Source organism: Manduca sexta, chromosome 22, assembly GCF_014839805.1.
Source record: "Manduca sexta isolate Smith_Timp_Sample1 chromosome 22, JHU_Msex_v1.0, whole genome shotgun sequence".
NCBI classification, from domain to species: Eukaryota; Metazoa; Arthropoda; class Insecta; order Lepidoptera; family Sphingidae; genus Manduca; species Manduca sexta.
The window spans coordinates 4218798-4238947 of record NC_051136.1 but is presented as its reverse complement, the minus strand read 5'-3'; the positions used below and the strand labels follow the sequence as shown (position 1 = coordinate 4238947).

The window sequence follows — 20150 nt, the reverse complement described above, 5'->3', positions numbered from 1 at the left end:
TCTCTCGTCAGTCGTCATTCTATTGGACGCATTTTCACTTGCCATCAGTCGATTCGCCGTCCCCGTATAGAAACAATCGGGTGCAATATAATTCGCCGTGTCGGGACAAAACAAGCTAAAGTTGCCACGTATTTCACAATGGTCTTGTAAACTTTTTACGCTACTTAACCACGAGTCCAAAGATAAGAAGTTTCTGGATAAAAATTTATGATGCTAAAGGTGTGGCAAAGTTTGCCGCTTGGTAACTTTAACACTCAGATAATCTACATAAGTTTGTGTTGGCCATAATTGATAAAAACGCCTTTTATTCTCTTTTTATGACCTCCGGGCTAGAAAGTTCTATTTGTGAAACGAAATGTTATAAATGTTTTTGTTTCGTGATGTAGTTTGTATACCTACTATATAAGATTTAGGTCATCCTCTTACATTTTGATAGTATATTATGAGAAGCCTTGATAATAAAGTATTAGATGACAATACACGTGAAGTAATGAATACCTTCTAGCTGTATTTTAGTCAAGGCGGCCAATAACGACGGAGATCAGCCTTACGCAGGAGATATTATAGTGCTCAAGTGTGTGCGCAATACTCAGATGTACTCTCTGTTCCTTCACTCTAATAGAGCGGTGAGATGGCAATGCGACATGACCGGAGAGAAAAGACGCAGGCCAACCGGCTTTACGTGATTTCAGAGGCACTGGAGTATCAGACCATCAACTCCCTTCTCCGAACTGTGACTGAGTCATTTTTAAAATGCAAAAACCCGGTCTTATTTATTCTGGCTCGACCCGGCATTCGAACCCAGGATATCAGCGCGGTAGTTGTAGTCATACCGCTTAGGCATTACAACTGTGCTACCGAAACAGTCGATTACACATATCTCTAGAATAAAATGTTAACAGTAACGATGTAAGAATAATAATTACTATAATAAATTATAGTACGTCATCCAGTCCGTCAAGTTTTCTAATAATAATTCATGTTTACGTCCATCCTTACATATCAGCTGGTGGTAGGATGTAAATATCCGCCCGGATAGTGACCACCGTACACAAGGCATAAAACCCACCATAGTGACCTACGTAAGAGTGTCGCGTTTTGAAATCGGCCTGTGTATATCCGGTTTCAACAGGCCGGCATAATTGTGTCGACTTTCAAGGGGTAATCATCTCTCGTCAATCAACATTATGTTGGATCCCACTCCACTTACCATCAAGTGCAATTAGAAATAGTTTTGGTCTTCTATCAAAGCCTTTACTAAGTCTACCCGTAAGCTAATACCTTACGAAAATACCAACGGTTTCCTTACAATATATTTTAAACCAGAAGACACTAGAACCTGCAATGCTATTTGGCGGCGGAACAAAAGCGATGTTATCCACCCAAACGGACTGTAGCACACGAAAAACCTATTACAACTAACTTTTTAAACTTAAAACTTTAACCAATGAACCTCGCTTCCCATCCAAAAGTTAGCCATCTTCGAAATGGTTGAATATATATCTTATCTCTAAGGTTTAAGACTGATTACCGAATCTACAAACATAATATTTAATTTGAAGAAAAAAATTCCTAATAGTTTTATTATAACGTCACATTTTTGCTCAAATTATACTCACGTAAGTAGTCAAGGTTCCTGTCTGAAAAAGGACAAATTAACAAACTCGCTTTATTTATAATAGGATAAAATACTGACTCAAAGTTGAACTATCAATTCTTGATATCAGCCCTCAAGTCCGCGCAACATGAAGTTTTTGCATATTCTGAAAATCCTCTTTGAGTCTAACTTTTAGGTGCCTATCTCAAAGTTTCACGTTATATAATGGTAATTAAATGCAACTAAATACAAGGAAAGTTCATTATGAAAGTTTAATCAGACGTATTATGGCAGATACAGTATGTAAGACAAGCAAAACTTATTCAGTAGTTTTTATTAAAATTCAAAATCGTATATTCAAATACATCAATGTATAATTCAAATATTGGTGATAAATATATGTCGGAGTGAAAACTCTTTACTTGGTCATTTTTTTACATGACCGGCAAAGTATCACCGGTCTATATTTATTTTCCAGACAGTTATTCGATTATTGAAACACTTCTTTACTTCACTAACAATTTACTGCATAGTAACACTAGCGGAATACACAATGTGCTCGGTTCGAGCGTCCAAACAAGACTCGTACAAAAACTTCTAAAAGATTCTTGCTCGTCGTTGTTCGGCCGGTCCTTATATTGACAGCAGTCGACCTCCCTCCTCTTCTAATACTTCCTCGATGTAATGATAGATGGCACCACTATCGCTCCGGAAATTCACCAATTCAACGAATAACGAGGTGCTGCGGCGACACGGCCATTCTGAAATGCGATGTGTGCTCTGCATCGCTGGGTCATTCTCTTTCTGTAACAGAAACTCATTGCCAAGGTGTTTACTTCCACAGTACACCTCAGTCAATTTATTTGTAAGCAACATAGCTTTGGATATGGAACATGGGTTTCACGAGTATAAAAGACACCGCTCACTCCACGTGAGTACTGGTCAAATAAAATGTGTTGAACTGTTGTATTTGCGCCAGCATGGCCATACAGACAGGCGGTGCAGCATGCTCTGCACCGACCTCGTTGATTCTCGAAAGTAGATTTTGATTCTGTAAGATTAGAAAGAACTTCCTCTTATTAGTACAAATGTGAGCAACCCATGTTGCTTATTTTGAAAGCATTATTGCTGTAAAGCCAGTACACAAAGACATCTTTAATGCACCATTTTATTAATTTAGAATCTGTGGTGAGCACATGTCTAATCACAGTTCCACAAGGCGTCCCAACGGTATCTCAGGGTTCACTTGTGGATACATCAAGGACCCGTGGTTAGCTCAAGGGTAACACATGATTTAGCTCAGAGGTACCACTCTCCAGATATTTTATTCTCGCAGATTATTGTAAAGTACAGTACACAAAGACATCCCTAATGCACGGTTTTGTCAATTTAGAATTTGTGGTGAGCACATGTCTAACCACAGTTCCACAAGGCGTCCCAACGGTATCTCAGGGTTCACAAGTGGATACATCAAGGACCCGTGGTTAGCACAAGGGTAACACATGATTTAGCTCAGAGGTACCACTCTCCAGATATTTTATTCTCATAGATTATTGTAAAAGTGTAGTTGTAAGCATTATGAAAATAATAAATGAATAATTGAATTTTAACTCAAAGCAACTTGCGTTGTTTTGTCACAGTTGTAACATAAGCAAAACTGCTAAGAAAATCAATTTTGCAAGGTTAGTAGGTTCTCGGAGGTCCTCGCAGGTTCTTCCCAATTTTGATGCTTGTACCCGCGCAGCCTGGAGCGCGTAGTTTTGCATCCGCACCCCCTGATGCGCGTACCCGCACCGCATGAGGCGCGTCTGCGCACGCCCTGAGTCGCGAACATATTTCTGCACATAAAAACAAAAACCAAGACAGCATCATCGTTTGGCCTATTCCGACCTCAATCTCATTCATGTCGGACTTTTCAAACCCTCCCTTTTTTTTTGTATGCTGAGACGAGCTTGCCGTTCGCCTGATGGTAAGCGATACGACCGCCCATAAACAGTAAAAACACCATCCAGGACCTTGAATTACAAAGTATTCTTTGTCAACAGCAATTTTATTGCATCACAAACAAATCTACCTACAAAGTAGATCGGATATCACTTCCAATAACACATGGTAAAACTAATTCTCCTGAGATTACGGGAAAATAACTTACCCTCAAATAAGTGTTTAATTAATTAATGAATTCCTCATAGCCGAATTTTGCCACAGTGGCCAATAATCTGGTGAGACGGCAATCAGACATGACCGGAGAGTGATCAAGCCCAAGACCAACGGCTTTACGTGCTTTCCGGGGCACGGAGTTATTACACTACTAACTACCCGACTCCGAGTTGCTACTAAAGAATTATTATTAGCTCGACCCGGAATTCGAATCCAGGCCTTCAGCGCAGTAGTCGTACTCGTACTGTGTACGCATGACAAGTATGTTTTGAAGGTAGTCAAATAAAATAAGGGTTATGGGTCATACGATACCACACTTTCCAGGCGTCGATAAACACACTCTGCGATAGACCAGTTAGCATCAACCGCCATTCGCCACTCACGTAGTCACTTCAACCAAGACGCCTCCGTAGAATTTCCACATCATGCGCGGCACCCATACAGGAACGCTGTAGCAATTGGATCGCGGTACCCGCAGACATTTTATCATTCAAAGTTGTTTACACATAGCATGGTATGCTATATAGCGTAGGTATGTAGTGAACACAATCCAATTTTATGGGCATCGATTACTTATCCCAATTCTGATGTCGGAGTGAAAACTCTTTACTTGGTCATTTTTTTACATGACCGGCAAAGTATCACCGGTCTATATTTATTTTCCAGACAGTTATTCGATTATTGAAACACTTCTTTACTTCACTAACAATTTACTGCATAGTAACACTAGCGGAATACACAATGTGCTCGGTTCGAGCGTCCAAACAAGACTCGTACAAAAACTTCTAAAAGATTCTTGCTCGTCGTTGTTCGGCCGGTCCTTATATTGACAGCAGTCGACCTCCCTCCTCTTCTAATACTTCCTCGATGTAATGATAGATGGCACCACTATCGCTCCGGAAATTCACCAATTCAACGAATAACGAGGTGCTGCGGCGACATATATAATGTTACATTGTAATTTGAAGTTAGGACTAAACGGAAAACTTTACTGGTGGTAGGTCTCATATGTAAGAGTCCGCCAGGCTAGGTACCACCGCAATGTCTATTTCTGCCGCCGACCAGCACTGTGTAGTTATTGTTGTGATCCGGTTTGAAGGACATTGTAGCCAATGTAACTAATGAATATAATAAGACTTAACATCTCATGTCTCAGGATGGCGAGCGCAGTGGAATACCAAACAATAATTTTTAATTCACGGTGTTGGATGCGGTTGTATCGCTCACCATCAAGCGAACAAGCCCGTCTCGTCATTCAAAGCAATAAAAAAAAAACGGAAAAACTAATAATGAATATTATGATGTCTCTTATGATATTACGTTCTTAGAAGTTTCTTATTCATCGCCGACCCGTTACAATGACTGAACGTAGCATTACAGTTTATGATCAAACTGTCTATAAATCGTCATAAAACCTACAGCCTGCTTCTATCACCACATACACAGATACAAAGCAATTACTTTAGTAAGGCAGTAATATAATAAAAGCATGATTTTTTGATAACGCAGGTGCAAAATATAGGGTCGCATTCTATTAGCTTAAGTGTTGTCAATTTACGGTATTGCCTCTGAGAAATATGTTAGTATATTTTTACGCATATAAACATATACTGGATGAAATATGGAATAAAATTACATTCTGCTATATTGAAAATATTGTTTTGGTTGTTTATTTGAACGACTGCAGTGTTTGTAATATATTCATAGTCAATCAAAAAGAGAACAGTCTAGTACAGGTTTTGATTTAAGAAAGAATTACATTCTTGTTTCTGTACTTTAACAGTTTCTTGTATCACGGAGTAGATGCTACAGCAATTTGTTTCCGTGGCAAAAATGGAATATGGTTAAGCATAGTATTACTAAGATAGGAAAATGCTTGGACTCCCATTGGGTATTAGTAATAGCAGACAAGCCTATAGGGCCAAAAATATATCTCCGCTCCTTTTCCTAGAAAACAGTCACTTTTACAGGGCTGCTTCGGCATTTGGGACGCGAATAGTTTTAATAAATTTCAACTGTTAGGTGATTAATTTCATAGTTTAGTATTTGAATAATATTTGATGAGAGTAAAATATGTTGAATACTAAACCTATTGATTTCGTGTACGAATTATTGCTTTAAATGATGAGACTATAAACAGTAGAACCTTCATCCAAAACCTTGAATTACAAGTATAGTCTGGTATCACAGCGCTTGTCATCCTGAGACATGAAATATAAGGTTTATTATGTCTAGTAGTTATACAACGTAGTATATACAAAGTAAAAGTAAATATATTCGCTAATATACCAAAGTTGAAATTAAATTTGAAATTATATCTCCAACCTTAAAGCCAAGCGTTTTTATCAAACGTTATCTATAAGCTGACGCGGCAAATTCGCAAAGATCAGACAGGTTCCGCTGATATCTGAAACGAGCGCCACCTCAAAGCCTTAGGATTACGCTCAAAATAGATGCCTCGACTTAGTCGTCAACGTAATCCCCTCAGGCGATCTCAGGAATGACGCCACGCCGCCAGAGAAACTGCCCTATATACTGAAGATGTTCAAAAACAGTTTAAACTTTAGCGTCATAATTCTACCAAGATTCGAGTTTGATACTCTCGAAAATTTTGTAGGGTTTAAAAATTTTGTGGAAGTATACAGTTATCTCTTCGAGAGAAATTGTTTAACTCATAACTGAAAGTTCATGTGTATTTCTTCTCCTTAACAATTGTTGATTGATTTCTTGTGCATCGTTAAGCAATCAAGAATACTATGGCCTTATGGATGTTTAAGAATATATAGATAGATAATACCTAGTTACTTCACAGACTGGCGTAGAACTAAATACAGCTATCCTAAAATTATTACTATCATTTCATCACTTACCACACTCATAGCCTCTTAGGCGAATCAGTGGTAAACATGGGCATAATAAGGAATTATTAACTAGTAGTCGTCCATTTGTGGAAATCCGGCCGTTGAATTTAATATATTTGTAACACACAATTAAATTATAACGGGCCAATGTCTACATTTTCGATATTGAAGAAATACTAATAAGAGAGGTCTTTTTAGAGCAACAGAAGCCAAAACAAGTTTATGGAATTTTTGTCCGTCCGTCTATCTTTCTGTGTGTTTGTACACGCATCACACAAAAGCTAATTAAAAAAATACTGCATGGAGTTTAATACAATTTTCACCTATGTATTGCTAGAGATATAACATAAAATATTGGCTAAATTTTATCCTAGCAAATTGTAGAGCGGGACTTTTATTCCGGAAAAAAAATCATGAGGGCGAAGCAGATTAAAAAAGCTAGATATGAATAAATTTTACTTTTACTATACTTCTCTTTATGAGCTTTAATTATGCCAAATCAAACTCCTCTGTGCACGCCATATGTTTAAAAAGGGGTACAGAGTTTTTTATTCACATATTAATATATAGAAGCCTGTAAAGGGGTGAATATCAAAAAAGGTATCACCAGGTGTATGTCAACCGCATTGTACAACGGACCCGGCTCTTTGTCCTACCGCTGCATGTCATTTTCTTGTTTTCGCCCTTATATACCATAAGGGATGAACTGACGCGATTTACGAATTAATAAAGGCGAATTTTGGGCAAACAGATATCTCACTCATTAATGAATGGAGTATAGGTCGATGTAAATGTTATTTTATTCGTGTTAGCATCATTAATTTCAAATTAAAGGCGACTACAAATAATAAATGTATGAAATTTCGATAGCGGCAAAAGAAATACGGTGATTACAAAACATTATTACTACGCTAATTAGAGTAAATGTACATTGTATAGACAAAAAGCTTATAATATCAGCCCTGTATCATTTACTGTCCCACTACTGATCACAGGCCTCCTCTACTACTAAGAGGGATGAGGCCTTAGTCCAACACGCTGGCCTAAACAGTTTATGGACTTAAAAACATACCACCCTGATTTTCCAACTTAAAAGTCCAATAATCTCTGAAATACCATAACTTCCTAGTTTCAATAACCTAACAAGATTATTGATAGAGAAAATTAATACAAATGAATCCAATCTCATGAATGAATCCTCATTTCATTTTCTGGCACCGCGTCAAGTTTATCACACAGACCTGTTGTTGAGGATTGTACCCGCTTATAGGGTAACACTGTTTCATGCGAGGCTTTAAACAGATAAACACAGGGATTTGGTCGGATTTCGTTTGAAAATGAAATAATATTTTTGACTCGATTTTGTTTTTTACTGGCCACGTACTGAAATTGATGGTATTATTTAATTATACCTTGGGGCAGTTGACGTAGGAACAGTTATGGCTGTCTGATGAATTTGTATATAAATGAAAAGGAACATATTACAGCCGTTATATATTGTTATAAAAAATAAATTTTTCTTTGTCCCTTTTTTATTGCTTTGAATGACGAGATGAGTTTGCCGTTCGCCTGGTGGTAAGTGATACGACCGCCTATAATTACTACAAACATCATCCAACACCTTGAATTACGAAATATTGTTTTCACCAGTTGTTTATTGTGGTAGATTGGTAAAACAGACCAACATTATTCTCACATGTGAAAACTGTCGACGATTGCGTTCTTATTGTCGCTTCACAAGTCGCTCAGCAGGAATTTATAAGAATTATTTTGGTTAACACGCCTAAGTAACCTTCGATTAAAGTTTTTGCCCCACAATATGAAATTTTACATGAAACCTGGCAAAAATGAGAAAGCTCGGCATAATTATGGTGCATTATGTTTCGCCTAATCTTCGAAGATTAAGGCATTAGGTTACGTATTTTAAAGATATATCATGTATAGCGTTTGTTGTAATATTTATTTGATTGCCTCGATGGCGTAGTTGTAATTGTACGCGGAATGAGTACGACTAGCGCGTTGAGGTACTGAGTTCGAATCCCGGGTCGGGCCAAAATAATTGTGACTGGGGTTTTTCATCTAAGAAAAAAAATGACGTCGCAGCTAGATACCACGGGCCTCGGAAAAGCACGTAAAGCCGATAGTCCTGCGTATGATCTCTCTTCAGATATATCGGATTGCCGTCTCACCGGACTATGAGAGTCAAGGAACAGAGAGTGCACCTGTGTATTGCGCACACACTTGTGAACTATAATATCTCCTGCGTACTTAGTTAATTTCCGTTGAGATTGACCGCCGTTGCTGAAATTCGGTTAAGAGGGAATGATATTTAGGAGTAAAACCTTAAACTAGAAGATACAAAACTTTAACATTATACCTATAGATAATAATTTAAATATTTATTTAACATTAACAATATTATAGTAAGAAAGTTTTAAACTAATGTCGTATGTGCGCATAGACATTGCAAAGCACATTACGAATAACTACACTTAGGAACAAACGCTGCCCCAACCGGAAATCAAACATGCGACCCGCTTCTGAGCCATTGTTACTGAGCTAAATAGGTCATAATACAATATGCGAGGGCTTTTTAACATAAAATATGTTTTGATATAAAAGTTGTTTTTATATAAATACATATTATAAAACAAAGTCCCCAAAAGCTAAGTATGTAATTGATTTTCTCAAAATCTACTAAACGTATTTTTGTACGGTTTTTAATAAAAGATAGTGCAATTATTAAGGAAAGTGTAGATGTTACTTTTTATTTTAGAATTCTCGCGGGAAAACTTTGCGTCAAACTGATTTCAACGCGAAGTCGCGAGCACAACTAGTTATAAAAAAATATGTTTGGAAGCGAAAGGCTCAAACTCTGTCGTAACTTAATATAAACTCACGATATAGGCAATGCAAGGACGGTTCCGCGCAGCTATCTCAGTGCAACAAGATACCCTGGGTCCGCTTCGTCTGCGCTGAAGAAGGCCTCCGCGGGTTTGGGTTGGTATGCCAGTGTAGGGTATAGATAGGGTTAGAGACTTGAGAAAATACTCGTTCGGATGATGCTATACTCCGAATGACGACATTGGACCATAAGACTGGTGAAACCAACATAACCGTTCTACTCACCCCCAAAAGGTGGTAGCGACAACGCGTTTTGTCCACGCGAAAAAAAAGAACAATGTGTAAGAAACGTCCGCCTTTGCGAACCTCTCCGGAAAAAAGTGTGAACTTAAGTCACCTTTCAATGAGTAAAATAAATACAATGATATTTTAATAAACCAATATTGTAATTGTACCACGATATCACCTTATTAGTAAGTAACACAATAGGGTTGCCACTCTGTTATCTTTATTGGTCGAATAAATTCAGGAGGTCGACATCTTCCGTGACATAATAAATAACACCAATTAGCAACAACTACCTATATAAATTTGGTGCTACAATATGTTATTTAAATACACACGCACACACATATCACGTGTTTGTTCCCAAAGGAGTATGGAGAGGTGCAACCTAAGTCTAAGTCCTACCCTATCCCAAGCTATGTCGCTTCTCGCCATATCAGGCATAAATTCCAGTCTCTCTAATACTGAGTAAAAAACCCCAAATATCATTTTACCCGACCCAGGGTTCGAACCCAATCGTTCTGCATGTGCTGCCGTACCGCACCCGCAGTACAGCGCCACTGAGGCAGGAATAAATTATATAATAAATTATAATATACCATTGCATATAGCAATAGCAACCCTACTGTATTAGACTTAATTCTAAAATAAATAACATTACCATTATATAGTTTTAAACACAGGGTTGCCACACACCTAATCCACGCACTGTTTGCAGGAAGTCCGATGTCGGTGACAGGCACGGTGACGCGCGTGTCGGCAGTCGTCGGAGGCGAAGCGGAGCTGCCTTGCGACAGCCGCCCGCCGCAGCGCAACGACAGTCTACTACTCGTCGTGTGGTATAGGGACGACAACCCTGTTTACAGGTGAATACGTTATATTTTTGCATGTCAAACGCTTGTTATTTTTTATACGAGGCAAAAGTAACCCTACTACATTTGATGGTAAGAGTGAAGTCTAGTGTCGACCTACGATAGATAGATCTCTTGCCAGCAGATATAATTAAGCCGGCCTGTTTAAAAACTTTTAATATAAAATGGAGAAAATAAAGTCTTAAAATGCTTAAATTAGTACAATTGGCGGTATTTACGTATACTCGTATTTAAGGATCATAGCTACTTTAAACTTAATGTTAGATGAAAGAAAATTTAAAAGTATATAAGACCTCAAGAATTATAATACAGATCCATTAAAAAAATTCCAGATATTTCTAAATAGGATTCCAAAAAAAAACATTAAAAATGTTAAGGTATTCAGTGATAGATAACAAAGATTTCTTCTAAAACATAGAATAGTTATTCAACTGGATCTTCGACCTTCGCTCCCATATTATCCACTGCATTGCAGAGAGCGACAAACTAAATGTAGGCAATAAATCAAATGTAGCATTGAACATTTTTCGATCACCAGGCTCCTTTGTCGGTGAATTTGAACTGAACTGAATTTAACGTCAGTTTCGGCACAATTTCTTTCATTGGAAAAAGTGTAATATTTGAGAAAAATTGAATTTTTCGTCTATTATGCACTGGATTTTTTAAATGATAGTAGGTCCGTCGATATATGTATTTAATAATTGTTACAGATATTCGTCATAATATTGCAGATATTCGACATATTTCACTATTAAACTCCAACATACAATAATATTTCGATTATATTATTAGCCGTGTTTTATAAAATTCAATTTTATGTGCAATAAAGAATTATCAAAAATCTCTGCTTACTGCTCATCTACGTTGTTAAGAATTTATCTATAAAACATTTTTAACTTATTTATCTATAAAATACATTGCTTGTTACAATTAAAAACATATTTTGATTATTAAACTTTTTCTACGCGTAGATAACAACATGAAAGCAACTTTAAATGATGCCTTTTCTTTTGCTACTGAATGAAGCAACGCAGCCTCAACAAAGTCGAGATTATCAGTCAGTGATTAGATAAATACCCTCGACATTCTTCAATGGATTAGCATAAATCGTCCATTCAATAGATGTTTAAAATTGTCTGACGATTTCTTATGAAGAGTTCAAAGGATTTAAATTTTTATACTATCTTTTTAAATCAATACCCAATCACGAATCAATTAGCGGCTGGCAATGAAATTAAATTGAGAGTTATTTGAAGAATTTTCTATGTTCTAAAACGGCGATAATCTAGAGTGATTTAAACGGACTAAAAATCGTCTTGGGATCTGTTTCGAAGTGATAACCTTTTCGCATTTACGTGTATAGTCAATTATAGTTAACACTCGCTCATTAGTGAATTTCTTTGAACGCTTTAGAGGAAGTAAATACAACGTAGGATATTATTATAAGAAATCTTATATTTACGCGAATGTTAGATATTAAAATTAAACTATTTTTCGGATTTCATCGCGGTTTTAATATTTTGGTTTTCTCCCGAAGTTTCGAAGACTTTGCAACCTTCGTGGTCACGGGGGGGGGGGGGGGGGGCAGTATTAAATACAAACAAAACAAAATATTAAAACCGCGATAAAATCCGAATAATAGTTTAATTTTAATATAAGAAATCTTTCACTACGAAGCTTAGTCAAGTGGACATATCTCAATTGTATTAGTAGATCCATGTGAAAGATGACCTGGTAGTAGGATATATTCTGTACCTGCCCCGATAGCAAGTTCATACATAAATTGTTAAAACCAGTAATTCTGATCCAAGTAGGTGTTCAGACCAGCCAGTGTATGGTTCAAACAGGCCGGCATTATTATATCGACTGGCGTGGGATACTTTTCTCTCGTCCATCGACGCTATTGTAATCGGAATGGTCTAGAACCATTCCGATTACAATCAGATGCAGGCCACTTTGTCGTGATCATATAAAACCCATTCCAACAAAGCGAAGACTTATATTTTATCTATTTTCCACTCTCCGTTTGATTCTACGTTTATAGAAGCAACAAAATCGTCCCGTCTAAGCAACGAGATGACATAAATAATGCGGTTTAGAAAATGGACTCCGCTTGGTGTACGGTGACGTATGAAATCGCTTTGCAGTTTCACGCGTCGGCGATTCCAACCTTACTATACGTAAAATTCACTGCGCGGAACTGTGTGCTAGTGATGGGATTAGCTGGCGACTACTTAAAAGTAATACTAGTTTAATTGTCGACTAGGAGACGAATGACATATATAATAAATTGGGTGGTAGGGGAATGGCTCGCGAAATATACTTTTCCAGGGATTTAAGCCTGAATGTGTAATCTTGAGTGTCTAATCCAGGACATGATATATCTTTCTGCCAAATTTTATTTAAATCCATTCACGCATAACTTTTCACCATTACTTCTTATACACATCCAAAAGTCACATATATAACATTAGAGAATGAATGAAGAAAAAAAAGTGAAAAAAGCAAAAAACCCAAAGACGTGGTTAGTAATGATCATGGGAACAGAACATCGACGAAGCGTAAAATCATTAATAACTCTTCTGTCTTGTTCAAGAGAGATGTAATAATATAAATATAATAATATCAGCCCTGTATTATATACTTGCCCACTGCTGAGCATGGGCCTCCTCTACTACTGAGAAGGATTAGGCCTTAGTCCACCACGCTGGTCTAGTGCGGATTGGTAGACTTCACACACCTTCGAAATTCCTATAGAGAACTTCTCAGATGTGCAGGTTTCCTCACGATATTTTCCTTCACCGTTAAAGCTCACGTTATGTTTTCAAAAAACCATTTCACTACTTCTACAACTACGTATATATCAACAAACATAAAATCTATTACCATTCCAGATTTTACGACGACAGCAATTGCAGTTGATATAATCCACGACGGCAATTACAATATCAATTTTATAACTGTAGCGGCAAATAATGGTTTACGTCATTCTCGTGGAAAATCTGTCATTACACGACGGTGAAATTGTTGCTGGTAGAGGCAAACTTATCGTTTAGGCGACCTAGTACCGTGTGATTTGCCGTCTAGATTGAAATACGATTACACACAAAGTGAAATAAAAATACAAGCTATAAATATACGTTGTTTATATTTCGGCTACGTTGTTTCATGTACAGTTTTTAGTGAAGCCATAGAGATGGAAAGAGAAAATGAGGGGGATACTAGATGGGAAGAGGATATCAATAGACAGCAAATCGAAACTGGAGGTGGGTAGGTCGCGATAGGATAATGGGAACAGTTAGAGGAGGCCTTTGCAACAATGTTTATTGCTGTCGCTAAGCAGCAGTGTGTAGTTACTGTTGTGTTCCGGTTTGAAGAACATTGTAGCCAGTGTAACTACTGGCCATAATAAAACTTTACATCTCATGTCTCAGGATGGCGAGCGCAGTGGAATACTAAACAATACTTTGTAATTCAAGGTGTTGGATGATCTTTTTACTGTTTATGGGCGATCTCGTCTCGTCATTCAAAGCAATAAAAAAGTGACACCGAAATTCGAGACATACTTTAGAATAATTTTAAATTAATAATTAATGAATATTGTTTTTCTGTTCAGTTCTTCGATAATAAACTTTGTTATTATTATTATAAGTGAAGCTATAAAAAATCGTCTACAGCATAAATGCTGAATTATTTCAGAATAAACCGACGTCGACTGGCAACTTTGTTAATGAGTTGCCGTAAAGTTTGTCTACTTTTAGGCCATTATACTTTTAGACCTACTGCTATCAATATTTTCTTAATAAAAGTCAAATGATGACAAATATTCACCAAACTAAAAATTTTATGTAGCTAGTCGATAAATAATTAGCTAGTCTGACTACATCACTAGTCCGAGCGCAATGTAGTGTTGACGATTGGAGTGACGCAACTGTGATATGGCAAGTGCGGGATCAGCTTATACTCTTTATAGTACTATTGTGGATGTTTTACTTTGTTTTTATTATAATTATTATGTCTTAACCGACTTCAAACATGAAGGTTCTGTATTCGTGCCGTATGATTGTATGTCAGCCATTCTCACAGACTATCGATCCGATGCGATAGGGTTTTCGCTATGGTTTATTTCTTATGTTTACGCGAATGTTAGACATTAAAATTAAACTATTTTTTTGGATTTCATCGCGGTTTTAATATTTTAGTTTTCTTTCCTCAGACAGACAGTCCCCCTGTAACCACGAAGGCTTCGAAACGCCGGTAGAATCGGTTTTAATATTTATAATACTTTAATTTTAATCTTTATCCTTATTTTATAAAAAACTTACATCGCCAGTTTATAGAGTGGTACAAAATGTGTTAGCATGGGCCTTGACAAATTTTATGTACGATTAAAGAATTTTTTGGAATTAAAGTGTATTTGAGTTCCAACTTGTGTAACTATTATATATGTTTTCTGCTAAGTAAATAATATGTATATATTTTCGATATAACGAAAGACTTGTTCGCTATTATTTTATCATGGGACAGAAATATTCTCATCGAAATATGGGATCGCAAATAGGGCGCTTAGATTGCAAATAGGGCGCTTTCATACATCCACATAGCGTGTCTAGATCATTTTATTACGAAACAAACTCACATAGCTCACATGCTATAGCGTAGTTACATGAGGAATATTCCAAACATATCCAATACCTTAGCACGAAAACGAGCAAAGATACCTAAAATGTTTATTTAAAATGTCTGAATGGAATAATTTTCTACATGTTTTGTAACGTTTAACTATTCCGTGAAAGAGGAGACGGGCAAGGGTATGAATGAGGTTTTCATGCCGACATGCAAAAGGAAAAACGTAACGACTGATTATTATGAATCCCGTCAAAAAGGTCCGACCTTTTTTTGCCGCGGGCCTGATGTTCGTACAGCTAAATTCATCTGCGACGTCCTAATACAACAAAGTTTTGTAAAATGTATGTATGGATGAAATTAGGAAACGGTCGGCCTTAGTGATTTATTTGTATGGACAGCAAAATGTAACATGAATTTATAAATAATATATGTAAAACTAGCTATCACAAGGTTTTGTGTATAAATCTTGACCCAAAAGATTTTTTTACATTCACGCGACTTCTTCAACAGTAATCGTTATATTTCAGTCAATTTACATAAAACCGTAATGTACTTAACGTTCCTCAAGAATTGCACTATCTTTTAGTAAAACTGTACAAGTATCCGTTTAGTAGATTTTGAGAAAATCGACCACATACAGACAGACAGCTTTTGAGAAGTTTGTTTTATAATATGTATAGATAGAGTTTATTATTTAATTAGTTTCCATGTAATAGCTGCTGCTGAGCCCATTGCTGTAAGAAGCATCAATTAGACGGTGGACCATCTAGGAAAAACATATCTTGTAGGGGATGGATAAACAATTGTAGATCAATCACTTAAAAGCGTTTCTCCAGAGATTCTCTCCATTAAATTATGAGAAACTTCAGTACGCATAAGAAGTGTACAAGAAGGGTTCAAATGTAAAGCAAATAAAATTGTACACGCACTCTGTAATAATCAATCAATATCTAATAGGATTTTTGAGTTGCTACTCCATATAAATGTTTTAAATATTGTTTCGATTATGACTCTCTATTTTCATAATGATCTATTATTAGGGAAAGTGGGTTTAAATATTGACATATCGTTGCACATCTGGAAAATCTCAGTAAATATTATCGTAACCAAAAAATATCTTGAGATACCTAATAATAGATAGATAATAATAATTTAATATACCCAATTTAATGTAATTTCTAAATTGATTCGTGATTAGTTCTTGAAATTTATACTGATAACAAATTATCATAAGAATTTAAACATGTATTATTTGTATTTAAAACTTTGCTAGTCAAGTTACAAACCCGATATCTTCATCTATATAATGTTTCAAATTATAAGTTTTCTTTAATTATTATCGTGGATAAATCTCACATTATTCGAGCAAATGCTTTAATTATCGCTGGTTGTAAACGCGAGCGTTATTACTTCATATTCCTCATTATTTTTAATACGATGAGCATGTTTCAAGCGAATGAAAATATTTTTATGAAAATTTTTAATATTTATTCGTTGTTGTGTTATTTATTTAAGTTTCTTCAAAAAAAAAATCTAAAACATTGAAATAAAAATAGATTTCAGATTTTATCTCGGTTTTTTATATTATAATTTTCTCCAGCCCTTTGGAAAATTGCAAACTTCTTTGTCACGGAGGGACTGAGTTGTTGGCCGTCTGAAAAGTCTAAGTTAAAATATCTACCTACATTTTACAATTATTATTTTTTTTAAATCTGTTGCTGGTCCGATCTACTCAAATTGACCTCACAGTGTCTTAAACTCTGGCAGCCGGTCTTTCGGGTTCCGATTTAATTAAATGTAGAACTGGATCCCAGCTTTGTGATAGCTTTCATCCATCTTCTTTATTGAAATTCGTTTTTTTTTTAATTTCAATAGCCTCGCGAATCATCTTAGGCTTCTACCTAGACCGATTTCTATCGGTGTTCTTTGGCAAGAATTTGTGGTTTGTCTAGTCGCTGTAAATGATTGGAGCCTTCTTCAGAGTATTCAGCAACTGCAGACTTTGTAGAGCGTCAGGGTTTCACGTCAGCTTTATATTTTTTGAAACGGGTAAAAAAAGTTCTTTTTGTTTCCCTGATATAAGAGAAGAGAGAAGGTTATGGACTAGAACGTGCTGAGTTCAAATACCAGCAACGGCAACATTTTATTTGGTATTTTAATATATTATTCAAGCCCAAGCCAAGAGAGTTGATTAATCAGATCACAAAATATTAAATTCAAAATGATGAATCATTGTTTGGATTGATCCCAAATTAGTTGTCTAAATATTTCTTATTTTAATATTACATTAAGGGCTTGGTTCACAATGTTATAGTAAATTGTTTTTGTAAATTTTCGTATTAAGCAGCTAATGTAGAAAGTAAGCATTTGTTAGTGCAATTACTTACGTGTTATATGTTACTAATAGGTTTGGAAAACTTATCTATCTTTTTTACCAATTTGGGGGCATAGATTACAGTGTGTCTTTTGTATTTGCTTGGATTATATGTAACGAGTAGCACCTATTTAGAAGTTCTTATACAATCCCCAAATAAAATACTTTGTTAGATACTTAAAAACTTTTTGATATGAAACAGAGCATAGTGTCATTATCCCAAATTCTATAAATCAAAAACCTTTACAAGAATTTTAATGCACACAATTCCATGAAACAAACCAGGAGCTATGCCGAGAAAGAAGGTAGAAATCGGAGCTCGCAATGTCACGGTGACACGGACGGTTTTATTCAAGTTTGGAATTGAAAAGCCGATGCATTCGCGGCAATTTACGTTGAACATTTATTTTCGTTGATGACGGTAAAATCTTAAGACTCTTTGTGCTTTGACAAACGTATGAAAGTAAATGGAAATTTCATTTTTGAATTTTATTCTTTTAAAAGACCTTTTAATTATTATTTTTTGTAAGAGGAATATCGAAATCTTACCTGTATGCGGCGTGTATTTTTCATCTTAAGCTGGGAAACTAGTAAATAGGTCATCTAATATTAGGTATTCTTGATTGTGCTGAAACATGCGCTGCTGGGCTAAAAGGACGGGGAAGAATTAGGGGAATCAGGGGGGAAGCCGAAATGGGGTGGCGTTAATATCTCTGGGTGAGTAGCTTACCATACTAGTGCGCTGCATACATCAAGCTGTTTTCTGTAAGATAGTGACTAGTGTGATGTCGGAACATTTATGAAGCTCTGATATTAAAAAATACTTCCGTATTTTTAACAGCAATACAAAACATTTTACATTTAACTGCATGACGAAATGGGTAAAATCTTGGTATAGTCAATCACAAATTGTTGAATTAATTTGAAATTTATAATCTGTTGTACAACATTTTGGCTCTTCACTAAAACAATGCAAAAAGCGTTTATTTTTTTAACCCGAGAAAAAATATTTACATTAGTCTTAACCTGTATAGGTGAGTTAAAGTTTACGATTTATTCATCTATTTTTTATAGTTGACTGTACCTAGACGGAAACATATACCAGATATCTATATTGATTCTCAATGAATACTTTGATATTTTTTGGAAATTATTCACCTTCTTACAATGGGACATTGCCAAATGTGTAAAACTGGACGGTAATTTACACTTAAACTTAAATATTGTTCCATTTTCTAAAGTCTAAGAACTATATTGGTATGGCTTCTTACAATAGGCGGTTTATAAAAAAATTGCATATAAGGCATAATTTAAATTCTATAGTCCATAATAAACCTACACCAAGAATTTTTGTGTTTATTTCCATCGATATACTTGAATTAGGGCTTCGAGACCAAGTCATTTGTTTAGTGCTATATCCCCATAAACAGTAGCAAAATTATCGATCATGATTAGAAAGGATTGCGTGGCACTGAGTTCTTCACGAGACATTAAGAACATTCGAGATTAGTCGTTAAGTCACATAATACCAGGAAATTAGTATAAACGTGTTCTTCAGATAAAATCCATGGAGATTCAAGGGTTAGGGCATTTTTAATGGGAGTGATCATAGTGTTTTGATTTATTTTTGGCTTATTAATGTAACTTTGACTTTTCGGTTGACCAACACCTTAGTTCACTCCGTGACTACAAAGGCTGCAAGTCATTGAAACGTCGGGAAAAAATTATAAAAAAAAAACACGATAAAATCCGGAAAATAGTTTTATTTTAATGTCTAACATTCGCGTAAACAGAAGAAATAAAAATGTACAGCAGATGTTACTATCTCAAATACACGTGAAGTTAAATTAAAAATGAATGTCTTTAAAAACTGATTCGAAACACATACCGCATACACATAATATTTTCCAATTTCCAATTATGTTTATTTATTGAAAATTCTTGAAAAACAATTTTTCACGAGCCCGTTTACATTTGTCACAACAAAACCTTATAGAAGTCCAATAAATTTCCCGGTAAAACGTCAAATATTGGACAAAACGATCGGGCCGGACACGACGACAAGCCAGCTGACGGCGGCCATTTTAAATTCAAGTCAGATCTTTTGAAGATTTTTTAACAAGGCACCGATTTTGATTGATGTGCGGGCTGGTTTTGACGCGGTGACTGCGCGGTTTTATTTCTGGGTATTTAAATGTGACAAAATATACGTTATGCCTTTTAGATTGAGACAGATTTCGCTGGTATAGTTGTGTTGAGTCCTTAACCAATTGACATTCCTCTTAAGCTTTATTTAACACCGGGTGCGGTAAACTCACTTTGCCGATACCTCAATAAAAATAAATTTAAAAAACATTGACCGCTTACTACTATTAAATGTTGTTGAAGTATATGCCCTTATTTAAAGGACCTAGTATTAACTCCATTGAATAAAGGCGTGTTTAAGACTAAATTCCTAGATGCTACGTTCTTTTCTCTTTCACATATCATTTTCAAAGATTTCTTGATAGGCCGGTTATTATCATTCA

General features: G+C 35.9%; 1 protein-coding gene across 1 annotated transcript in view; it reads left to right on the top strand.

Annotated features, from left to right (window-relative positions):
- The first annotated feature begins 2490 nt into the window (after positions 1-2490).
- LOC115452913 (nephrin) overlaps positions 2491-20150 on the top strand; it is a 75840-nt gene continuing 58180 nt past the window's right edge. The window contains 5 exon segments of the mRNA XM_037441487.1: positions 2491-2528; positions 2808-2879; positions 2991-3092; positions 9526-9618; positions 10431-10613. Of these exon segments, the coding sequence (XP_037297384.1) occupies positions 2491-2528; positions 2808-2879; positions 2991-3092; positions 9526-9618; positions 10431-10613 (488 nt within the window).